The sequence below is a fragment of the Sminthopsis crassicaudata genome, chromosome 1, assembly GCF_048593235.1.
Source record: "Sminthopsis crassicaudata isolate SCR6 chromosome 1, ASM4859323v1, whole genome shotgun sequence".
Classification (NCBI taxonomy): domain Eukaryota; kingdom Metazoa; phylum Chordata; class Mammalia; order Dasyuromorphia; family Dasyuridae; genus Sminthopsis; species Sminthopsis crassicaudata.
Window position 1 is genome coordinate 517,286,304 of NC_133617.1, and position 21,088 is coordinate 517,307,391.

Below are 21,088 nucleotides of genomic sequence, written 5' to 3' on the forward strand. Positions count from 1 at the left end.
TGGGGAATTTCCTTGACCAATACAAAGTGGCATGTCTTCTTCAACTTAGGTTCTTTTTGAAATGCCAAAGTTATCAATAAGTTAATAAACTTACTCAGAATAAGTACATAATAAAGATTGGACTTGAATCGAGATGCTATTTCTGTGGCTAGTTTTCTAACCACTTCTTTAGGGCACTATATCCTTTGATTAGGAAATTAATTTTATCTGACAACTCTAAGTAATGCTTCTATAAAATGGGCTCTGAGTAAGAAACCTTAGAAGAACAATTTGGTTATATTTTTGGAGATCAAAAAGCAAAAATAAAAAAGCAAAACACTGACTTCTAACAACAGGAATCTTTCCAGCAGCCATACCCAGATGCTTCTTAATCCCAAAATATGTCCTTCTCCCTCCACTCCCACCCACATGCTCTGTCGGCTGTTTTATTTGGCACATACCAGCTCAAGTCACTGAGGGCGGGCCAACAAAGAAATTCTTTTTAACCAAACTCAGACTTCCTATAACTAATTTTGGTATGAACAAAGCAGATGAACCTAAAATATGAGGGAGGAAAATCCTGACATTTAAAATGGTTAGAATTTCAAGAAAGGCTGAGTTGAGTTGCCATCATGTGATGGCAATTTGGAGGCTGAAATTTATGGTAGAAACATTTCAGCCAAGATTTCGCCAAAAAAGGAAAAAAAGAATTGTCTTAACTAGTCTTGGAAACAAGTTGCTCATTTTGGAGTGATGGAGAGTAAGAGATTTTCCCATTTTGTTTTAAAAGGCCTAGTTGAATATGGAAACTATGTTTTAGATTTGTTTGATTATATATGTGATTATTAATAGAGGAAAGTATTTAAAGAAATGAAAGTCAGAATAAAAAAAAAACAGACCTGAGAATTGGAGGCTTAATTTTATATTTGTTTTTTATAATTGTGTGCTTCTCTCCTCTCCCCTCCCCCACCATCATACAGCAGAAAAGTTTTTCCCCCATTTGGCCTACAGAGGAGAACCCTCTAAAGGTACAAGGGGAAATGACTCTATCTCTAGTATAATAGTTAAAGTCCTAGCAGCCACAGTTTCTAGTACTACCCTCAAATCTTTAGGATTATTTTGTGCTAAACTGCAGGAACCTATGTCAGCTATCATTATCAGTATGTTATATGAAAGAATTAACCTTTTGCCCCCCAAATGAAGCCACTGCTCTAAAGTTTTGTTGTTGTTGTTGTTGTTGTTTTTTTGCACTTACAGGCTATAATTACAATCATCCTTCAGGCCTAGTAGGGCCTTTTTTTTTTTCTTTTAACAACAGCTCTTAAAAAATAAATTAGGTATAAAAATAAACATGGCTGACATTTATTCTATGCATTTGTTTTATATTATAAAAGTACCCATTCTCTACAAGATTTCAATGGTCCAACTTCTCAAACTGGATTGCCTGAAACTGGTCTAGTGAAGTAACAATTATACACTTCATTTCATGTTCATGTGGAAAAGAAATATATGTGAATTCAGGATACTCAAATATTCTTTGCCATTGGGCCCCCACTGCTATAAGATACATCAAGTTTTAAATTAAATTTCTGTAAATTTTTGTCATTTAATATTCACAGAATCTACTCTGCTTCGTTAGTTTGAAGGCACTATACAAAGAGTTACATTTTTGTATACCCTAAATAAAGGCAATAAGTGAAGTCTCCATATTTACTAATAACTGAAATCCATAGATGCAAGTAATACATAGTTTGAAACTAAGGAGATCAGATAAGGAAAAAAAGCAAGAGCAGAATTCAATTAAAGCAGTACCGTAAGAAAAATTTAAATCACTTGGCAATTTTTGTTTTGTATAGGGAAAGAAGCCACAGTATTCTTTTTTTTCTTTTTTTTTTTTTTTTTAAAGAAAAGTTTTCTGTTTATATTATTGGGCAACAAAACAGTAACCTTTCAACAGAGCACTATATACTTACTAAATGGTCTTAAAAATGAGAAATGAAGTTATGCAGCATTTGTACTATTTGAAACCAGTTGTCCTTCTTGACCTTCTAAAGCAATGATCATATTCTGTCTCTAGTTTTCAAATATTCTCTGAAATAATCACTTTGTACCAAAACACATAACAGTGTTTAAATACAGTTACTAGTAAAACACTTTTTGGTGGAAACCAAGCAGTTTGGTGGTATTTGGCTAATTACCATGAAATCAAATTATAGCAAATTAAGAAAAAATACACTTTCAATAAAGCAGTTTCCTTTTACATCTTAATAGAAGATAGCAAAGACAAACAGAAAAATATACAGAAGCTTGCCTTGGATGCTCCTTTCCTTTGGAGGCCAAGAGCTAAAAATGATTGCCATCACAATTTATACACATGCACCAAACAGACTCTTGGACCCTCTTGACAATAGAGGGCTTCATATTTACACCTGAGACTAAATTTACAATACATGACTTTTGTTTGTTTGCCACTTCAGATATTTCTTTACAGAGATTTGAGTTCTCCATCAAATCACTGGCTTCAAAACTCAATAGTATGAATAAATTCAACGAATTGAACTCTTGAGTACATTTTCTTCATTGACCAAGTCTCTTACTGGAAGCAATTAATTTTTTTTTTTTTTTTGGCTTTTTGTTTGGTTTTCAAACAAATTGTGCTGGGTCCTATAGTTTTCCTTTTTCTAGAAGATTCCTTCAGTTCCGGCCACATTTTTATTTTATAAACTTAACGCAAGACTGCTCTAGTCCTTGGAATGGAGTGGCTACTGGGGAAACAAAACAAAACAAAACAGGCTATTTAAAATGTGTAAAAATGTCCTATATTCATATTACTGGTCCAAAGACAAAAATGATACACAACATTCTAATAAAAACATTTTTGCCAATACATGCTAAAAAATATCACAACATAATCTTAAATTTTACAATGTTAAGTGTTATAACTAATGTTTTTAAGAAACTTTTTTAATGTGGTACAATTATTAAGCATAAAAGAACAGACAAGTGATTCAATTCTGGAAGAAAAAAGCATCTGTTATCATCTGTAAAGTATCAGGTAATCAAAATGCCATAATTTGTATAATAAACACATTTGATACAAAGCATTTTTTTTGTTTGTTTACTTCCCTCTTAGGAACTAGACTATGAGAAAAGAGAAACTGATATTTTTGTCATATCTGACTCTTTGTGACCTCATCTGAGATTCTGGCAAAGATATGGTTTTGGTTTGTAATTTCTTTTTCCAGCTTATTTTACAGAAGAGAAAACTGAGGCAGACAGGGTTTAGTGACTTGCCCTATGACATACAGCTAAGTAAGTGTCCAAGATTTGAACTTAGGTCTTCTTGAATTCATGTCCAGCACTCTATATCCACTAAGCCACCTTAACTACTCCAGTAAGACTAATTAAAAACTATTTAAAAGACAGAATTAGGAAATGGAAAAAGACTGATAGCAAATCAAAGAACACATCTCCCTTTCTTGTGAAGTAGTATTTGGATACTCTACCATTAGTGAAATCCACTCTCATTATGGAAAGATAGAGAGGTCTAATCTGGACACACTATAAAGAAAAATTACATCTCAAAATGTTGTAGATTGTTCTAATTCCTCTTAAGTGTGCAACACAATAAAAGTTAAAAAAAAAAAAGGGGGGGGGAATGAGAAGGAAACAAAAGAAAAGTTGTAAAAAGCAAATGCTTTAACAGGATCAGTTTAAAGTTCAAATCCTGTCAATGAAAAAAAAACATTCTGGATGACTGCCATCACTGATTAATATTCTAATTTCCACTAGAATAGTTTTTTAAAATTTAATTTGCTTAAATTCCATAGTCTCATGTTGGGTCTAAATTGTCAGATTTATTAGTAGAGTTAACTTTAACAAGATGATCTACTGATTTTGCCAAGTAACCATATCCAATATTCATTACCTCTTGCCACTGGAAAAAAACAATAGTCAACAAGCTAATGATATTGGGATTGTTACAACCAGATGCACTTTGACATCTAATTGGAATAGCCAGAAATTCTAAAGTTTCAGAAGCCATGGTACTCAAGAGATTTATATCTGAGATCCTGCCACCACAAGGCAAAAAACCCCCAAAGAACAATAGTAGTGACAATGAAGGAAATGTCATAACTAGGAAGTCTTTTGGTAAAGAAATCTAAAAATTGAAACATTTCCAAAAGAATAACTATTTAAATTTTATAACCAACAGGATTTAGGTCATTTTCTTTATTATAGCAAATATGTAAAATTACATAGATTAATCAGGATAACCTAGGTTATTTTGTTTTTGACACATCCTGGTTGACTCTATGAACGTCAATTAATTTCTCAGTATCCTAGGTACTCTCTAAGGTAAGAAACTGAAGACAAGGTATATGGTAGAAAGTTTTCTTACTAAGAGTTCCCTACACTAATAAAATCATAGACAATCTGAGTGAATAAGCTAACAAGCAAAAGCTAGAGGTAAATAAATACTATGATGACCTGAAAAGGCAGGTGTTAAAAGAAATAACAAAAATAGTCTTATAGTAGAACTGAATGAATTTGGACATAGAATGGCTTCCCAGGAAAAAGTGATGCCTGACTATGAAGACCTTGTAAAGAAAAGGATTATTTAAACAGAAGATCTACTTGAGAATCAAAATGAAAACAAGATGATGAAATAAGATTCCTGAAAACAGTGAAAGCACTACAAGAGGTGATCTGCACTAAAAAAAAAGAAAATCAGTGTGAAAATTCTATTCATTTCCTAATGAAAACTGAAACAGATAAATCCTATGTAACTAGCTAATAAATGGATTTAAACATTCTTGCATATCAAGAATCAATATTTTATCACTTTCATTCTGAAGATGCAGTGAATAGAAAAGCATGTGACTCATGTCCAACCTAACACTTCCAAGTCAATTGACTGTTGGTAAATCTGTTGACTTGCCACTGATCAAGGCAGGATTTAAATGTCATTTCCCTCCATTTAAATTGCTGTAGTTTATCAGAAGCTTGTGGCAAAAGCTTTTTACAGCTGTAAATATATGGGTGTGTATACCCATCTTTCTATTGTTCATGCTTGAAATGTTAAACATGGTGGGATTTCCTCTAGGATGATGCATAAGTAAAGAGGGAGCCTGGCTAACACATATGCTTTTTTTCTTCTCCCAAACATAACTGATAATTCTTAATCAATTTGGCAAAGAAGCTCTCCAGAGTTGTAGGATTCTGCAACCTGAACAAAGCCAATGGGAAATCATTTTGTGAATTTCAATGAGAGTGTTTATGGAACATCTGAGCAGGAAAACCACTTCATAAATAGAAGCAAATAAATGACAGAATTACCATGTAAGTAGAGCACTCCTGGATATCATAGATATTGATATGCATACCAAGAGAAAGCCTCAAAGACAGAACTATCAGTATAAATTTCAGGTCCTGAGGAAGCTACCTAAAAACCCCAGGAGAACAGGGTGTGATTTTTGTTATAAATCTTTAAAACAGATGCCAACATTTAAAAATCCTTACCTTAGCTGATGACTAAAATGAGTCTGATTATACACACATTTTCCCCCCTCCAAAATTTACCAAAAACTAGGTCACAGGTTTTTTTCCTTTTAACAAAAATAAATTATTTATTCAGAATGCCTGTATGGTTGTCTTAATTTCCAAGAAATTAATCCTATGAGTAAAAAACAAGTGACATAAATGCAGGCAAATAAGAAGCAAAGAATTTGTTAATTATGTGAATAAGTAGTTTTTCATAACTCTTGCTTTGTAATCTTCTCCCCTGCCCCAAATCTCCTCCTTTCAATGAAGGTTTGAGTAACTAGTCTTTCTCACAGCTATGCAAACAAATGTGTCTGAATCTTTTTGGTAACTCAACTCTGAACCTCCTAAAAGGCAACCATATCTTTTCTAAGATGTCAGAAGTCACGTTTCTTAATTTGAGTTCTGCTCTCTCTGCTGGATGTGTTGTTTCCTACTGAGTGAGTAGCTCTACTGCAAAATGGACACTGGAGAAAGAATTCCTGTCCATGCCCCTGCTTGCTCTCTGTTAGAAGCACAAGGATCATAAAAAATTGTTCCTAGTTTCCCTACTTCCAGGGTAGGCAGACTGAACTAACATTCTCTGTCTGTGCCTTTTTTATTTTCGGGGAGAGGGGCTGCAAAGTTAAGTGACTTTTCCAGTTCACACAGCAAGTAATCGCCAAGTATGGGAGGTAGGATTTTTAACTCATTTCTCCTGACTCCAGGGCCAGTGTTTGATCCATGCAACCTAGCTGCCCGTAGATCGAATTCTTTGCTACTATTTCAGAAACATGGCCAAATTCAGCTCACTGATGACTAACCCACTTTTCCATTCCTGTAGAGAAGTTTCTTCAGATTTTGCAAATAGATAGCAGAATATAGACATGTTTTTGTACTTTAATATATTAAATATATTAATATGTTATTGTACTTTAATGTATTATACTTTAATATGTTCTTTGTTATCTGTTATATTAATAATTATATACAGCTCTCTATCCACTATGCCCCTCAGACAAAGACTATTATCTGTTTTTTACTTTCCATTGTTTACATCAATAGAGTGGGGAAGAACAAAATTCCTCCCTGCATTTATTATAATATAAAAAATGTATTTAATGTTAATGAAATGGCTAAGCCAATTCTGCATGTCCCCTTTAAAATTACTGAATTTTATCTTTTCTTCCTTTTACTCTCACTCAAATAGATATAGGGTAATGTTCACAAAATTCCTTCTCGAGTTCTATGTGCTCATTTAAGTAGTTTATTTCTAACATATCTCCGGAAGAAAAGTATTATTGGACAAAAACATAAGTAGGAATAAGAAATGAATCTTTAAAGTATCATGAAATGATTTACAGTTTCTTAGACTAAAAATACTGCACTGAGAAATAAGGCCCTTTGAAAAAAAAAACCAAAAAAACCCCACCTAATGTCTATGTCTATGTCTTTGAGAATATAAATTAACAAGGAAAAAATAAGCTCTTCAGTACAACAAAAAGTATGCAAACAAAGCAATCATGTTTTGCTGCTTTTCTTTTCAATTAGAGTCTATCATGAGAATTTTTAGGGAGATGCTAACATTGCAAATGCCCAGTGAAACAATCCAACCATCAAAAAACATTCTTCAATTCTTTCCCTCTGTACTTTCTGCACCACCTGTTTCAATACATTTGATGAAATATGAATTTCCAGTTATACTCTTTGTCCTAGGTGGTACAATGAATAGAGAGCCAGGCTTGGGAATCAGAAAAATTCCTTTTCTTGAGTTAAAATTTGATCTCAGACACTTACTACGTGTGATCCTGGGCAAATCTTAATTTAACTCTGCCAGAAGGAAATGATAAACCATTCCAGAATCTTTGACAAGATAGCCCCATAAGGGTCAATAAGAGTAGGATACAACTGAAATAGGAGAACAACAGCTACTGGGCTTGTTCTAACATGTGACTTCATCTCTGAATGAGAGCTTTGGGAAAGGAAACTCTCTTCATTAAAGATCATCATCACCAAATCCCTTATATATTATGACCTTGCAGAATGGCCAGCAAAACTCACCACCCAATGAAGCATGGCTAGTAGATTTTAGAAGTAGCAATTGAAGCCAGATTATCTTAATCCTGAAGGCCAAGTGCTATCCACATTCAAAGAAGGAATTATGGATCAAAGCACAGTATTTTTATCTTTTCTTGTGATTTTGTTTGCTAATATTTTTCCCTTGAGTTTTTTCTCTTTCTGATTTTTTTTTTGCTCAGCACGACAAATATATCTGATTGCTTACTGTTTTGAGGAGAAGGAAGGGAGGGAGAAAAATTTGGAACACAATTAGAAAACAAAATTTTTCAAAAGTGAACATTGAAAACAATCTTTGCACATATTTGGAAAATATATAATACCAATAAAAAAATGTTTGCCTTTTCAGAAATGTGTCTGTTAGGTGTGGGTGTATATTGAGTGCCCTCCATGATTTGGCAAACAACTGGAATTAGAATTTAGATCTTGCCTAAAGCAAACTTCTTTTTAGTTAACATATTTGATCTTCTGATATTCAAGTCTGAGAAAGAGAATGCTATAAAGTATGAATTAGTTGGGACATAATAAAAGAACAAGAAGTACAGAATTAGCTTTGAAGCAAGAGATCTTAGTTGGAATCCACGCTGCCATTAGGCAGATTCTGGGCAAAATCATTTAACCTTCATAGGCATTATTTTCATTCTTGAAATATGAAAAATTTGGGAACCCTCCCAGTTCTACTTTACATACCTTAAAAACAAACAAACAAAACTCAAGCTCAATAATAATGAGCCAAAAAAAAAAAAAACCAAACACCCAAGAGGGTTACTATGTAAAACTTTGTACTTTGCAAAGAACATATATCTCATCTGAGCTTTATAATCATCCTGTAATAAAGAAATATTGCACATCTCATCATTATTTTACAAATAAGAAAACTGAATTGCAGACAGAGTGACTGACTCAAGGTGACAGTTATTAAGTAGCACAACCAAGATTTGAAGTTAGATTATTTTCTTCAGAATGAATTCGATTTCCACTCTATTCCCTCTGTCTTGCCAGACTATTGTCTCTTCAATAATAACTCTTCTAGGGTTATATTAAGCATAAAGCCTACATGGGATAAATGATATGGATGTTACATTAATTTTGTTATATAGTTATTTTTTAATTATGGGAGGCTAAGAAAAATTGCTAAATCCAAACTATTTAGCATAGCTTCTGAGTGTTTTTTTCACAAAGGAAAATGCAGTGAGAAGCATATTTCATCACAATTGTCCACATCAGCTATCTCAATGATCTGGACAATCTCATTGACTGTCATAAGAAAGAGTTATTTCAAACCTTAAGAGCTCTAAGATCTTTTAGTAAGAATCTGTGAGAGCATAGCCCATTCCTACTTTAAAACATGTCAAAAATAAGAGCTCAAAGTTCCTACTGTCCACAACCCATCTACAGCTAAACAAAAGTTTGACATAATATTAAAAGTTTAAGAAGTTCATAGTACATTAAAAAAGAAAGGCAGCTTTTGAGTATTTTTTGGTCCCTGTAAATCTACTTCCTCCCAGGTTAATTCCAATTCCAGTAGTGGACAAGTATGGTCCAAAAAGCTGTGCTAAAAAAAGCAAAGGATGGATCTTTTTAAAAAGGTAAGACTCTTTGCTCACCTTTTAAAACTGCTTTTTCTTGAAGCAGATCTGGTAGTTCTTTGAAAAATGCCTGAACTGTCAGAAATGTTAGGTTCAGATGTTTTACTGCTCTGAACACTGGACTGAAGAATTACTCTGAAAAGTTAGAAAAAATAAAATCATATGAACTGTTATCTGTTTTCATATTGTTGACAGACCATTTTTGTTTTAGCGTAAAACATTTTCATTATGGATTGACGTGTTTCCAGGAACAAATTTGTTCACAGATGCTGAAGCATGTTTTGTAGCATATGTGATCTGTAATCAAAGCCATTCTTAATGTCTTAAGTGTTGTCTATTAATCTCCCCTTCTCAGGAGAAATATCAGGATTATTGGACCTCTTTTCCCCATTTATCTAATGTGTTTTGGAGAATCTAGATGAGCCTACAAAACCATACTTAAGGGTTTTCAGCTATGAAACATAAAAAAAATCAATTCTTCAAGACCAAGAAGTCCATAACCAATACAATTGTAAGCAGAAGGAAACAACATAAAACAGTTTAACTTTTCTCTGGTGATGAACCTTAATAAGATTCCTTTTCATGATTTTAATATCCATTCAGTAAATATAACTTAGTCTGAATTAATTTCACTTGTTATGCCTCCAAGTTCCTAGTGAAATAAAAGTTTAATCTTTAGGTTACTCCAAAGTATAGGAAAATTAGGATAGATACAGAGACTGGCTGGATCTCTTATGTCAGATATATACAAAGTTTCCAGGTCAAGAAAATTCTTTTTCCAAAACAGATGGCACCTTATTTGTAATTTAATAGTCTTCGAAGATTGTCTAGATCATTGATAGGTTTAAGTGATTTGCCTAAGAATACAACCAGTATGCCAGAAACAGAACTTGAATCCAGATCTTGCAGGCTCTGAGATCATCTTTCTATTCACTCTGTTTCTAAATCACTCTGTCTCTATTAAGATACTGTATTAAGGGAGCAAAACAGAGTTACATATATTTTGGATGACCTTAAAAAGCATACCTTCTCAATAAATGCATGTCTTATACTTACAAAATTATGCGTACAAATTAGAAAATAAGAACCTCAAATGAATTTCTTACTTAGTAACAGGAAGTAACTCAATGCCTTACAATATTGTTGACGAAGCAAAGAATGGCTAAGAGAAGAATGCAAAATGATTTTGGACCTCTTCTCCTTTGCATTGTCATGACACTGATATCTCCACCAATAAGTTGAGAGAACTATCTCAATGGATTTTAGGACTTAGGTTACAGGGGAAAAAAACAAAACTAAATTACATGTCCAAGTCCATCAGTTGCTCAGATCAAATATTGATGTTTTAACAAAACCAAAATTTGGATTAACTAAAAGGAAAAAAAGATTTATTTTTCCCCCTTTTCACTTGTACATTCTTATGATACTGTATCTTGAGAATGATAATTTCATCTTCTCTGCAATTTATAGTCCTAGGGAAATTGCCTGGGGTACTTGGGGATTCAGGGATTTGTCCAAGATCAAGGCTAGCAGTTGAATTTACAAACAGCTCTCTGTGGAGTATACCAAGTTGCACCTCTAAGAATATGATTCTTTTAAAAACTATTTTACTTGTTGAGCAATGATTAGGTCAGGACACATTCTTGTATGCTACCATTTCCTCCATTAATTAATTTTGGAAAAAACAAAAACAAAAACAAAAAAACCAATTCCTTACAATTTAATGATCCTAAGGTACAATAGAACCCAGTTCCAATTTAAAAATAGCTCCTGCATCTGATGGTTTTTTTCCCGTGTATTCCCCCTTTTTTGGTAGTTGTAGTTAATACTTTGAACCAAAGGTCCTTACTGGGTAGTAAAGATGAAGATTTCCTACAACAATGTTAGCATTTCTTAAACTCCCACTGCTACTGCTGACAGCATGTGTGCTTTGCTTATCACAAAATCATTAAAAATCTGGAAGAGCTTCTTAGGGATTAATTAGCTAATCCATTCCATGACTGTGCCAAGCCTGAAACAAAAAATCATGCCTTTTTCTTGACAGCTTTCCAGGCCAGATTTGACATATTTGATGGTAGAAAAAATAGTTTTGTTTTCAATGGAGAAAGCAGAGCATGAAATAATCCTTCAAATAATCAGACTTGTTAAAATATATGTGTCCCAGTGTTGAATTTGGGAGGGAGGTGAATTGTGAACTAATTAGCCAATAACTGCCCTTCAATTGATTTGGAATTAGTCAAAGTCAAGTCACCTGTGCTGAATGTTCCAGAGGGATAAAAAAGAATCCTAGGACACATAACCTTAATAAGAAAATTAATCAAGGCATCACTGGTCTTAGCTGAGAAAGAGTACTGGTTCATTTATTCACTGGTCTATGTAAAGTAAGAAAATGTTAGTAATACAAGTGGAAAGTACATAAACAATAGTTTCAAAATATGTTGCCTTTTCTAGGAAAAAATGAGTCTTTATAAAGTTAGAAAATTTCTACCAGAAGGGAATTCATTTGGTTACTTCAACCAATCAAAAAACATTTATTAAGCATAGTATGTGCCAGGCACTGTGCTAATAATGGGCAATTTACCACATTATGAGCTTTCATCTTCAGAATTTGTCACCAAAAACCATATTTTAAATCCATAACTTATGCCATAGTCTTAAGAATTTATTGTGAATCAACAATAGTGGGATAGTGAGAGAGTGGGATATGGTAAACTTAGGTCTCCTTAGGGTCATGTGTGAACTCATCTTTTTTCCTTAAATTTTGCATCTGATTATATCTCTATAACCTTATGCATACTAATTCCTCTCCTATATAAACCCCTTAATTCATCTTTCAGGTTCCATTCTCTTTTCTTTCTGATCCATTTCCACGAAGGCCAGACTAATCTTCTTTATTGCACAGATCTTGTTATATCACAGCTCTACTGAACACTCATCTCATGACTCTTTTACTGCAATTCCAATAAAACCCAAATGAATGTGCAAATCCCCATTTCAGTGTCCTTCATAATCTGCTAGCATTTTGCTTGTTAAGCTTCATACTATTTCTCTCATGTGATCTAGTCCAGCTGAGCGGTCCCTGCATACCGCCCTGAATTTTTTTTTTTCCTCCAAACTTTTGCTCATGCAACTGTTCCCTATGCCTGGAAGAAAAACCATTTCTAACTGCCATTTACGCTGGTTTATTGGAAGCCTACTCTTCTTTTTTAGCCAAAGTCAAATGATACTTCCAAGAAATCTGCTCTCAACTGATCTTCTCAACTGGTTATATCTTATTTTTTCATAATATTATGTATAGTCTGATACACTTATGCTTCAATTTGAGCTACATTTGTGTATATGTTAATATTCCCTTACTAGAGTATAAAATCCATGGCGGGTAATGTTGTGTCTTATCCCATCATTCATTTTCCTTTTAGCATCTATCATGGGTCAGTGCAACTACAGTGTTTTCATCTTACTCATTTCCATCCCTCAAATCAAGCAGCTGACATTTCATTAAATATAGTGCCTTTCTGGTATACTTCTCCCTCTACTACTGTCAAATCCTTCATTAAAGTTCTGTTTTCCATGCTTATATTTACAATTCCCTTTTTTTTTCCCCACTAGGTTCTCATGTCTTCTGAACCTCTGTCAGTTCTGAAATTTGCCACTATGAAAGGCAAAGTTCTCGGTGTCTTTCAAGCCACAAAACTGATTATTTAATGTGAAAATGCTGCTTCTATAAGAGAAATCAAAGGTCTCACCCACCTGGTTATTCTTTCTACTATTTAATAACTTTAGTATATCCACCTACAAATAACATAGGATGGAAAAAAGATGGTGTGTCTGCCATTCTATTTAACCAAAGTGAATTAACAGAAATTTTTTGGACAACCAAAAATGATGTTCTTCAGGAAGACATTGATGCAACCCAAATTACTGAAGTACCTGTCATTTATATCAAAGAAATATTAAGTTATTGTCAGTATTAGTTTGTGACATTGTATTCAAATCTTTGAAAACTGAAAATCCATGCTTGCCATAGATATAAAATTTTCCATTCTTGCCATATAATGTTCCTATCTAGGACATCCCAATCTCTATATTGTGGAATAGTGGACAGAAACTGCAATTTTAATTCTCTATCCATCTTAATTTTGCTAAGGTTCAATTCTCAACTCTGAGACATATAATAATGGCTCTATAACCCTTATTGCATGAGGATGGTCTAGTCTGCATTATAAATGAGAGTTCCATCTATAAATAAAAACACCAGTCCTCCATTCTAATTTTTAACCATGTCAGATCATAGCTTGCTGCCTTTAAAAAAAAAAAAATACCTATCAGAAAAAGAATAACTATATTACTGATGGAGTCAAATAACCTCATCTGACATTAAAATGGTGAGAAGACAGCTGGGGTATTCAACACTGTTTATTTCAGAGTTATAAAGCCAAGAGATAATAGAATGATACAAGCATTTGATCCCTCATCCTGTTGTTATGATCCTCAAAGAAAGCAACTGTTGGAGACAAATGTGAAAGGAGATACACCTCATTAAGAAAGAAAGAAAAACAGCCCATAGGGCTTTAGGGTTTGCATTTAGTAAGAGATATGATAAGTACTAGTCTTAAAATTAGAAACTCTTATTGAACTTTTAAGTTTACAAAACAACCATGAAAGAAACAAAGTATTGGATATGGAATAAGATGATCTTGTCCAAACTTTTCTCTGATGCTTCCCATTTCTGTGTGATTATTCAGACCCACATTTTCCTCCTCTGCAAAATTTAGTTAATAATATACTCAAAGTGCTTCCCTGCAGGCTTTTGCAAAGTTCAAATGTAAGGAAAGGACTTTGCAAACCTTTTTATATACATTTCAGTTACTCTTAATTTAAAGATGAGTCCCTGTTAGGATTATTACTAGGTGCTAAGTCGGTTGTCTGGTACTTAACAATTCTCTAGCTCAGAGTTCACACCTTTAAAGGAGTTCAAACCACATTGGGCGCTAAAATATAATGTTCTGTTATCTCTAAATTGGGATAGTTCTCTGGAGGCAGATCTCTTGGGGAGCTTCTGGAGGCAGCCTTAGTTTTAGTTTCAGTTCAACAATCCCAAAATGCAGCCAGGAGTTAAAGCCCAGATCCTATATTGTGTCCTTCAAAGTCTTGGATCTTTTCCTGTCAGAATGTCTCCAGCCAGCTTCAGTCTCTAGCTCCCTCTGAATCCAAAGCCCCCAGCCAGCATGAAGGTAGACATGGGAATAAAATCTTACTCTGAATCTCCTAGAGTGTGGGAATCTGCCTCTGAGAGTATGAGACTGTAGGTTTCCCAGAATTCAATTCTAGATGTGAATTTCCTGGAAGGCTTTTCCTTTAGACTTGTGAATCTGCTGGACTTGCAAATCCACTGAATTCTCGCTCTGAATCTCCTCGAGCTTCCCTGAAGTTCTCCTGGGAAGTCTTCTCCTTGACCCAATCCAGACTGACTTCCCCACTCAATCTTGGCTCCTTATATCTTCCCAGAGAATGGGCTTGTGGGAACTCCTTACAGAACCAATGAGCAAACTCCTTAAAGGTGTGAACTCTGAGCTAGAGAATTGTTAAATAAAAGACAACAGTCTTAGCACCTAGTAATAATCCTAACAGGTCCCCAAGATCTTTCTCTGACTTGACCAGCGTTCCATATGTAGAATCTGTCAAGCTAGTACCTGGACTTTGGCCTCTCAACTTAGACTCTGACCCTATTGCTATTTTCACTCTTGCTGCACAAATAAGTAACTATTGAAAGGAAGATTAAGCCGAATGACGGACATGAACAAACAACAATGACAAGACTTTCTTTTACTATCTATGCATCTCCTATGAAAAGAATTGCTTATATCCCATCCACTTGCAAAAGTAAAAAAAGACTGCAGTTGTCTGCAAAATTAATACATATTAGAATATAAAAATATCAACAACTCTGGAAAGTTTGAAATTGCTCCAGAAATAAGAAATAACAAAATCCAGGAATGGTTAATGAAGAGAAAGAAGATACCTACACAAAGATCTTTCAATATGAACTCTATATGTAATATTAAAAGTTCAACTTGTTCCCTATCTATTTTATGGAAGAAGGCTGAGAAAGGCTAATATAAAGTGTCCATAAACTGTTCATCTTCCTTCATGGAGATTAATATTAAAATCTTATTTTTCAACTCTTTCTAACAAGCCTTGATGAGTTAGTAAATATTCTGAATTCTTGGAATCTGCTAAGCACAAAAAGAAAAAAAAGTACCTAAAAAGGGAAAATGTAACAAGTTATAACCTTATAACTATCTATTAATTAAAATGAAATAATACCTTCCCCAGGAGAATATCAAACAAGAATAAGGGAGGGTTTTTTCCCCCTCAAGAATCAGCGGGGAGAAGCAGAATTTTCAAGATCTCAAATTCTCAAACTTGGAATTACAAGTGAATTTCCAGTCCTTTAAAGACATACTAAGAAGCCCAGCAAGTTCCAGCTTTTCCTCAAAGTGAGAGAAACAAAACATTTAGGCTGGGGAAGGAAAACAATAAAAACTTAATAGAGGGAAAGCACCAAAAGACAAAATTGTCATATAATTAGGTAACAGATTTTTTAAAAGCAAGATGAAGGGTGCCAATCACCACTTGATAAAACAGCAACAGGAGAATTCTTTTTCATTGACCTAGAAAGGTATGCAAAAGAAATATTCTCTAAGAGAAACTGCACACACAAATTCAGTAGAAAAAAATCAAAATCAAAATTAATTTCATCTGATGAATATGGAATGAGATAAAAAAAATTATCAGTGCTTTTTTCTATTTTTTATTTCATCCATTTGAAAAGTCAAAAGATCTTTTAAATAGCCTATGTTATTCATCCTTTCAAACAGTTTTCATAAAGTTTTCACCCACATTCAAAAGCAGCCTTAAAAAAAAAGCAAATAATCTTTTACAACAAATATGAGAAGGAAGAATATGGATAAACACATGCATCACGAAAAACATACTGGACACCAAAGTGATTAATAGTAGAGAAATGGAATGGGACACTTACACAGTGGCTATCTGTCAAAAGGTCCTGATTGATGGTTACTAGGTTCTTAAACCATCTAGACAGAATAGCAGGATGGGAAGAATGCAGTCACAAACAATCCACCAGATGACAATACTACATAGTGCAGAGGTCAGCACAGCTAGGATACATCTAGAAAGGGGTGGGGGAGGAAAAGAACAAATGTTCAAATTGGGAAGCAAAACCAAAAATTAAAAAAAAAAAAAAAAATTAAACTAAATATAAGTTTTACCCCATGGAAGTTTGGGGGGAGAAAGGGAAAGAGAAGGGGAATACTGTCAAGAATAAAAAAAGTTGAATGCATTGACATTTTTTATGAAAAAGCAATTTTATCATTTTACTTGGATCCAACAACAACAACAAAAAAAGCAGAAGACTAATTCCCAGAGGTTGGGGGGGAAGGGAGGGGAAAAAGGAGTGTGAGGTGGAGAAGAGGATAACTCAGAGGAAGAACACTTAATGTGAGAGAGAGAGATGAATGGTAAAGAAATGAGATATAAATTCAACAATAATGTCACTAAATACTACCTTCTCTTTAGCTTGAACAATGTCATGTTTTTTTTTATTTTTTTGACACTGAGAACTAATCTCCAACCGGCCTTAATCGTGTTAACTAATTCAATTTTGTAATGATTTTGATCTTAGTTTTGAAACATAGTTATAACCTGAAACTCCAGGATTGAAGTCCTTTCCTCATCATCTTCCACCAACATCAAAAACAAAACAAACAAAAAATACCTTAACTACAGAACATCACAAAACATAGTCATTTGTTGATGTTTAAAGGATGATTACTTAAAATGTGATTATTGTGCTACAATAATTACTCAGGTGATATGGGTTGTTATTATATTTGTGAGACTGACTTCACAAACCACACACAATATTGCTCATTTGCTTTTAATTTATATATATTGTGGGTGTATAATAGGAGCAGCACTTAGCATGTATTAGGTAAAATGGAATATTGCATGCACATTTTAGTCATCATGAAGGAAACATTTTCCTTTTCTCCTTAGTTTATGACCCTTATGACCACCTAATGTAATTGTTCTTTAACATAATTTTGTCTTCTACTGAATAATTTCTAGCACAAGCTCTTTTCAGTCTGAGCACATTTAACCTAGAAGAAGCATGGTATAATGGCCAGAAGGCTAAATTTGTTTTAAGGAAGAGCTGGGTTCAAATCCTGTCTGAGTTAAAATTTATTAGTTGTGTTATGTGACCCTAATTTAACCTCTAAGGGTCTCAATAACTCTTTAGATATTTCTACCTCCATTTCTGCTGTTAATATATACACTAATCCTCCTCATGTACTCCAGTTTGCTTCAAGGCTCAGTTCACACTCTACATAATGGCTTTCCTGATCCCCCCACTTGCTAAATAGAGCCTTTTCCTCAAATTATGTTCTATTTTTCTTATATTTATCTTTCCCAATAGAAATAAGTTCTTTGAGGAGAGAAAATATTGTTTTTCTCTGTATCCTCAGCATTTAGCACAGTATCTGACACAAAGTAATTACTTAATAAATGTCAACAGTCAGTCAAGCGACAGACAAAGTTTGCAATTTGTCCTAGATGAGGCGCTTTCCACACAGGATCAATACAGACTTGAACTCTAGAAGTAAAATTCCCATTTTAAAGAAAAAGTTACTGAAGCCCTGAGTAATCTATCAAATCAGAGAATCTTTATGTACTTTTGAGGTGTGTTGCCATACAACCTATTAGTCTGGACCAGTAACCCAGTTAACTTAAGTTGCTCTAATAAAATAGCATAGGCTAAATAAAATTAACAGAGACCTGCCCATAGTGACACAGAAGTAAAGAATCCTATCATCAACTCAGGGCTAAGGCCTAAAAATGATGCCGATTTTATTTGTCTGAAAAGGACTTTTCTTCTAGATAAAACTTATTGTAAAAAGGATATCTCAAACCTTTCTCTTCTTGATTCCAATGGGGCTGCCCTCAGAATAAGAAAACAGAGATAGTCATAAGAAAAATAAAGGAGTTAAACAATGGTTATAATGTTGCAAGAAGGTAGAAAGCAAAATCTCTTCTGAGTTATATGTGGAACACCCACAAAGAAAAACTAAGAACTATAACCCAGAGAATTTTATAATTCTTTTTAATTTCCCTCTGAAAATCAGGTCTAAAACTTTACTCATTCAACAAATCATAGAATAGTGTACTAACTATTGTAAATGATAAAAAAAATAAGCAAAACCAAAAACAAACAAACCAAAAAACCCACACCAAAGCAAAAAACAATGCCATAGTTCTTAATTTCCAGGAATTTACAATCTAATCTGTACACTTCTATTTGGATTCAGTTTCCCTCAACAAAAAGAAATAACTTAACCTGGTATGTATAATTAAATTAAGAATCCCTTGATAAAACTGGGTCTTTGCAAATATAACTAGGGAGTCAATAAAAGAGAATCTGTCAGGTCTCTGAAGCCCAAAGACACCTAGGTAAAGTTGGGGCAGAGGAGTGATTGTATTTAGATGATAGTAGCTGCTTAGTCTGGCAAAAGGGAAAGCAGGTCATTAGTTTTATTCAATATTTTTCATCTGGTTTGTTTGGTACCTGCTATCCATTATATATTCCATTTCATTATGAGCCCAGGGACTATACACACATTCAGCTGAAAAGAACATGGCCACTATAGACTGTACATAATCACCACAGAAGACTATTAGAAATAAAAGCTTTTGATAATGTTCAGACAGTTTTTTATTTTCATTCAGTGACTCCTCTTTTACTTCACACAATTCTGCCATCACAAGACTGTCTTCTGTTTCCACCTGAAGCCTTTGATATAAAAGGAAGTAAATATTTCAAATCTTATGTATTTTTGACTGCTTGAACCCTTGTAGGGAAACATGAATACAATTGAATGCAGGGTCTCAGTCAGGATTAGGTACCAGTTAATCAGGCATCTAACTGGAACCCTCTACCAAGCAGATCTTATCACTCTTGCTAAAACTTGACTTTAAAATTAATTTTAAAAAAGCAAACCCTCAAAGAAAATGAGCATGTCTAAGTTCTGTTTAGTTTCATATTCTTACCACACCTCTACTATCAAAACTGAGGCCAAAAATGCTCTTCTTGAGGGACTATGAAACCATCCAGGATTCAATTAGCTTTCAAAAGTAATATTTCATACTCCACTGAAATCCTTCTCAGATGACTCATTGTAGTGGAGAGGGTTTTTTTGGTTTCTCAAAGCCTATGCTAGCCAATCACAAGAAGGACCTATTATGCTCCAAAGGATTTCAGCACACATCTAGTGAGGAACTAGACTAACTATGTTTGGAAAATCATCGGATTAGGTTGCAAGATGATAGCATTTTGGGCCACATCAACTTTCAAGAACTGTCTAGCATTTTAGAAAGAAGCTGCAATAGATATCATGGACAAATAATCACACCAATGAAATATTAATCCCTGGAGTATTAAAGTAGTATTTAATAAGGCCATCAATAAATGTTTATATTTCAAAATATTTTCAATAAGAGTTGAAAGAAGAAAGGTATTTAGAGTTAACAAGGATTTAATCAAAAAATTTAATTTACCCAAATACATGATTCCATTAGTGGTTTAGTTAACTAGGGTCTTACTATAGCAACTGACTGCTTGATAAGTATCAATGGCTGCTCAAAAGCTTCACTGTAAGATTACTCTACAATGAAATGGTATGATATCAGAAAAATTTCACTAATCACTTGGATAGTAGCAAAAGCAGAGACTTCATGAGGAATTAAAGCGAACACCAAGATGTAATCCAGATTCATAAAAACTTGATTCATTTGTATCTATATCTAGTTGATGTGAATTTTGTTATTGTTATTGTTTGAGAGACTACGATAGGGATCCTAAACATGTGAAAACAACTATAATGTACAGTTTGTATTTTTTTTTTTTTTTGAGCATACTTAACTCTCCACTCTCTGCTTACTACAACAATAATGACTTAGCTTGGAGATCTTAACCCATGAAAAAGTAGAATCCCAATCTTAGATCAGAAGTGAGTTATAAAGTTTAAGATGTCCAGATTTCAATCTCAATTACTTTCATGTTTTCCTTTCTAAGTAAGCACGTTATCTTTTACTTTCTAGGCAAGCACAATATTTGGTACTTTGTTCTTATGTCCTTGGGAAAGAACAACTGCCACTATTTTCTCACATACTCACCCAATCATACACAAACACAAAATCATTCCCAACTCACACAGACCCATACACCCACATCAAACCCAATTTGTACAAAGTTAAAAGGAAAGGTGGATACATATTGACCAATAATCTAGTTTCACAAATGGAGAGTTAGAGGAGCTCCATGACATAAAAACAAACACCCTGGAAATAGAAAAACAAATGAGGTATGTAACATTGTATAGTCATAGTTGTTGGCAATATCTACTACCACTTAAAAAATTATAAACAATTTTGAAAAGCACGGATTTGCCTGAAACTCTAAAATGGAACTGAGGGGAAATCCTGAAAAGAGAGAAAGACATGTGTAAAATTTGCATGGTGTAAAAAATGACTTACGTGAGAGGAATTGAAGTAGCTGATTTTGCCCGTCTTCTACTTTTCAGGGCAAGTAGCTTATCACCTTGTGTCATTCCATTTATTTCATCATCATCATCATCATCACTGTACTGTATAAGTAAAAAAACACTGAGCTAATGATTTGAAGTTCCATCTTTAACTGCAGCAAAGATCAATAGTTACTTTCTGCATTAAGTGAATGCCTATTCTGAATCTATACGTAATTTTAAAAATATCTTCTCATTTCAGAATAAAGCTACAGGAAGAATTTCAAGCAATCTGTTAGATTATTTACAATAATATAC

General features: G+C 33.8%; 1 protein-coding gene across 1 annotated transcript in view; it reads right to left on the bottom strand.

The window, feature by feature from the left end:
* Positions 1-1,861: 1,861 nt before the first annotated feature.
* CDC14B (cell division cycle 14B) overlaps positions 1,862-21,088 on the bottom strand; it is a 96,571-nt gene continuing 77,344 nt past the window's right edge. The window contains exons 13-15 of the mRNA XM_074281682.1: positions 20,784-20,893; positions 9,186-9,302; positions 1,862-2,744 (exon numbers count right to left, since the gene is read on the bottom strand). Coding sequence (XP_074137783.1) covers positions 2,705-2,744; positions 9,186-9,302; positions 20,784-20,893 — 267 coding nt within the window. The 3' untranslated portion in view covers positions 1,862-2,704. The remainder of the gene's footprint in view (positions 2,745-9,185; positions 9,303-20,783; positions 20,894-21,088) is intronic.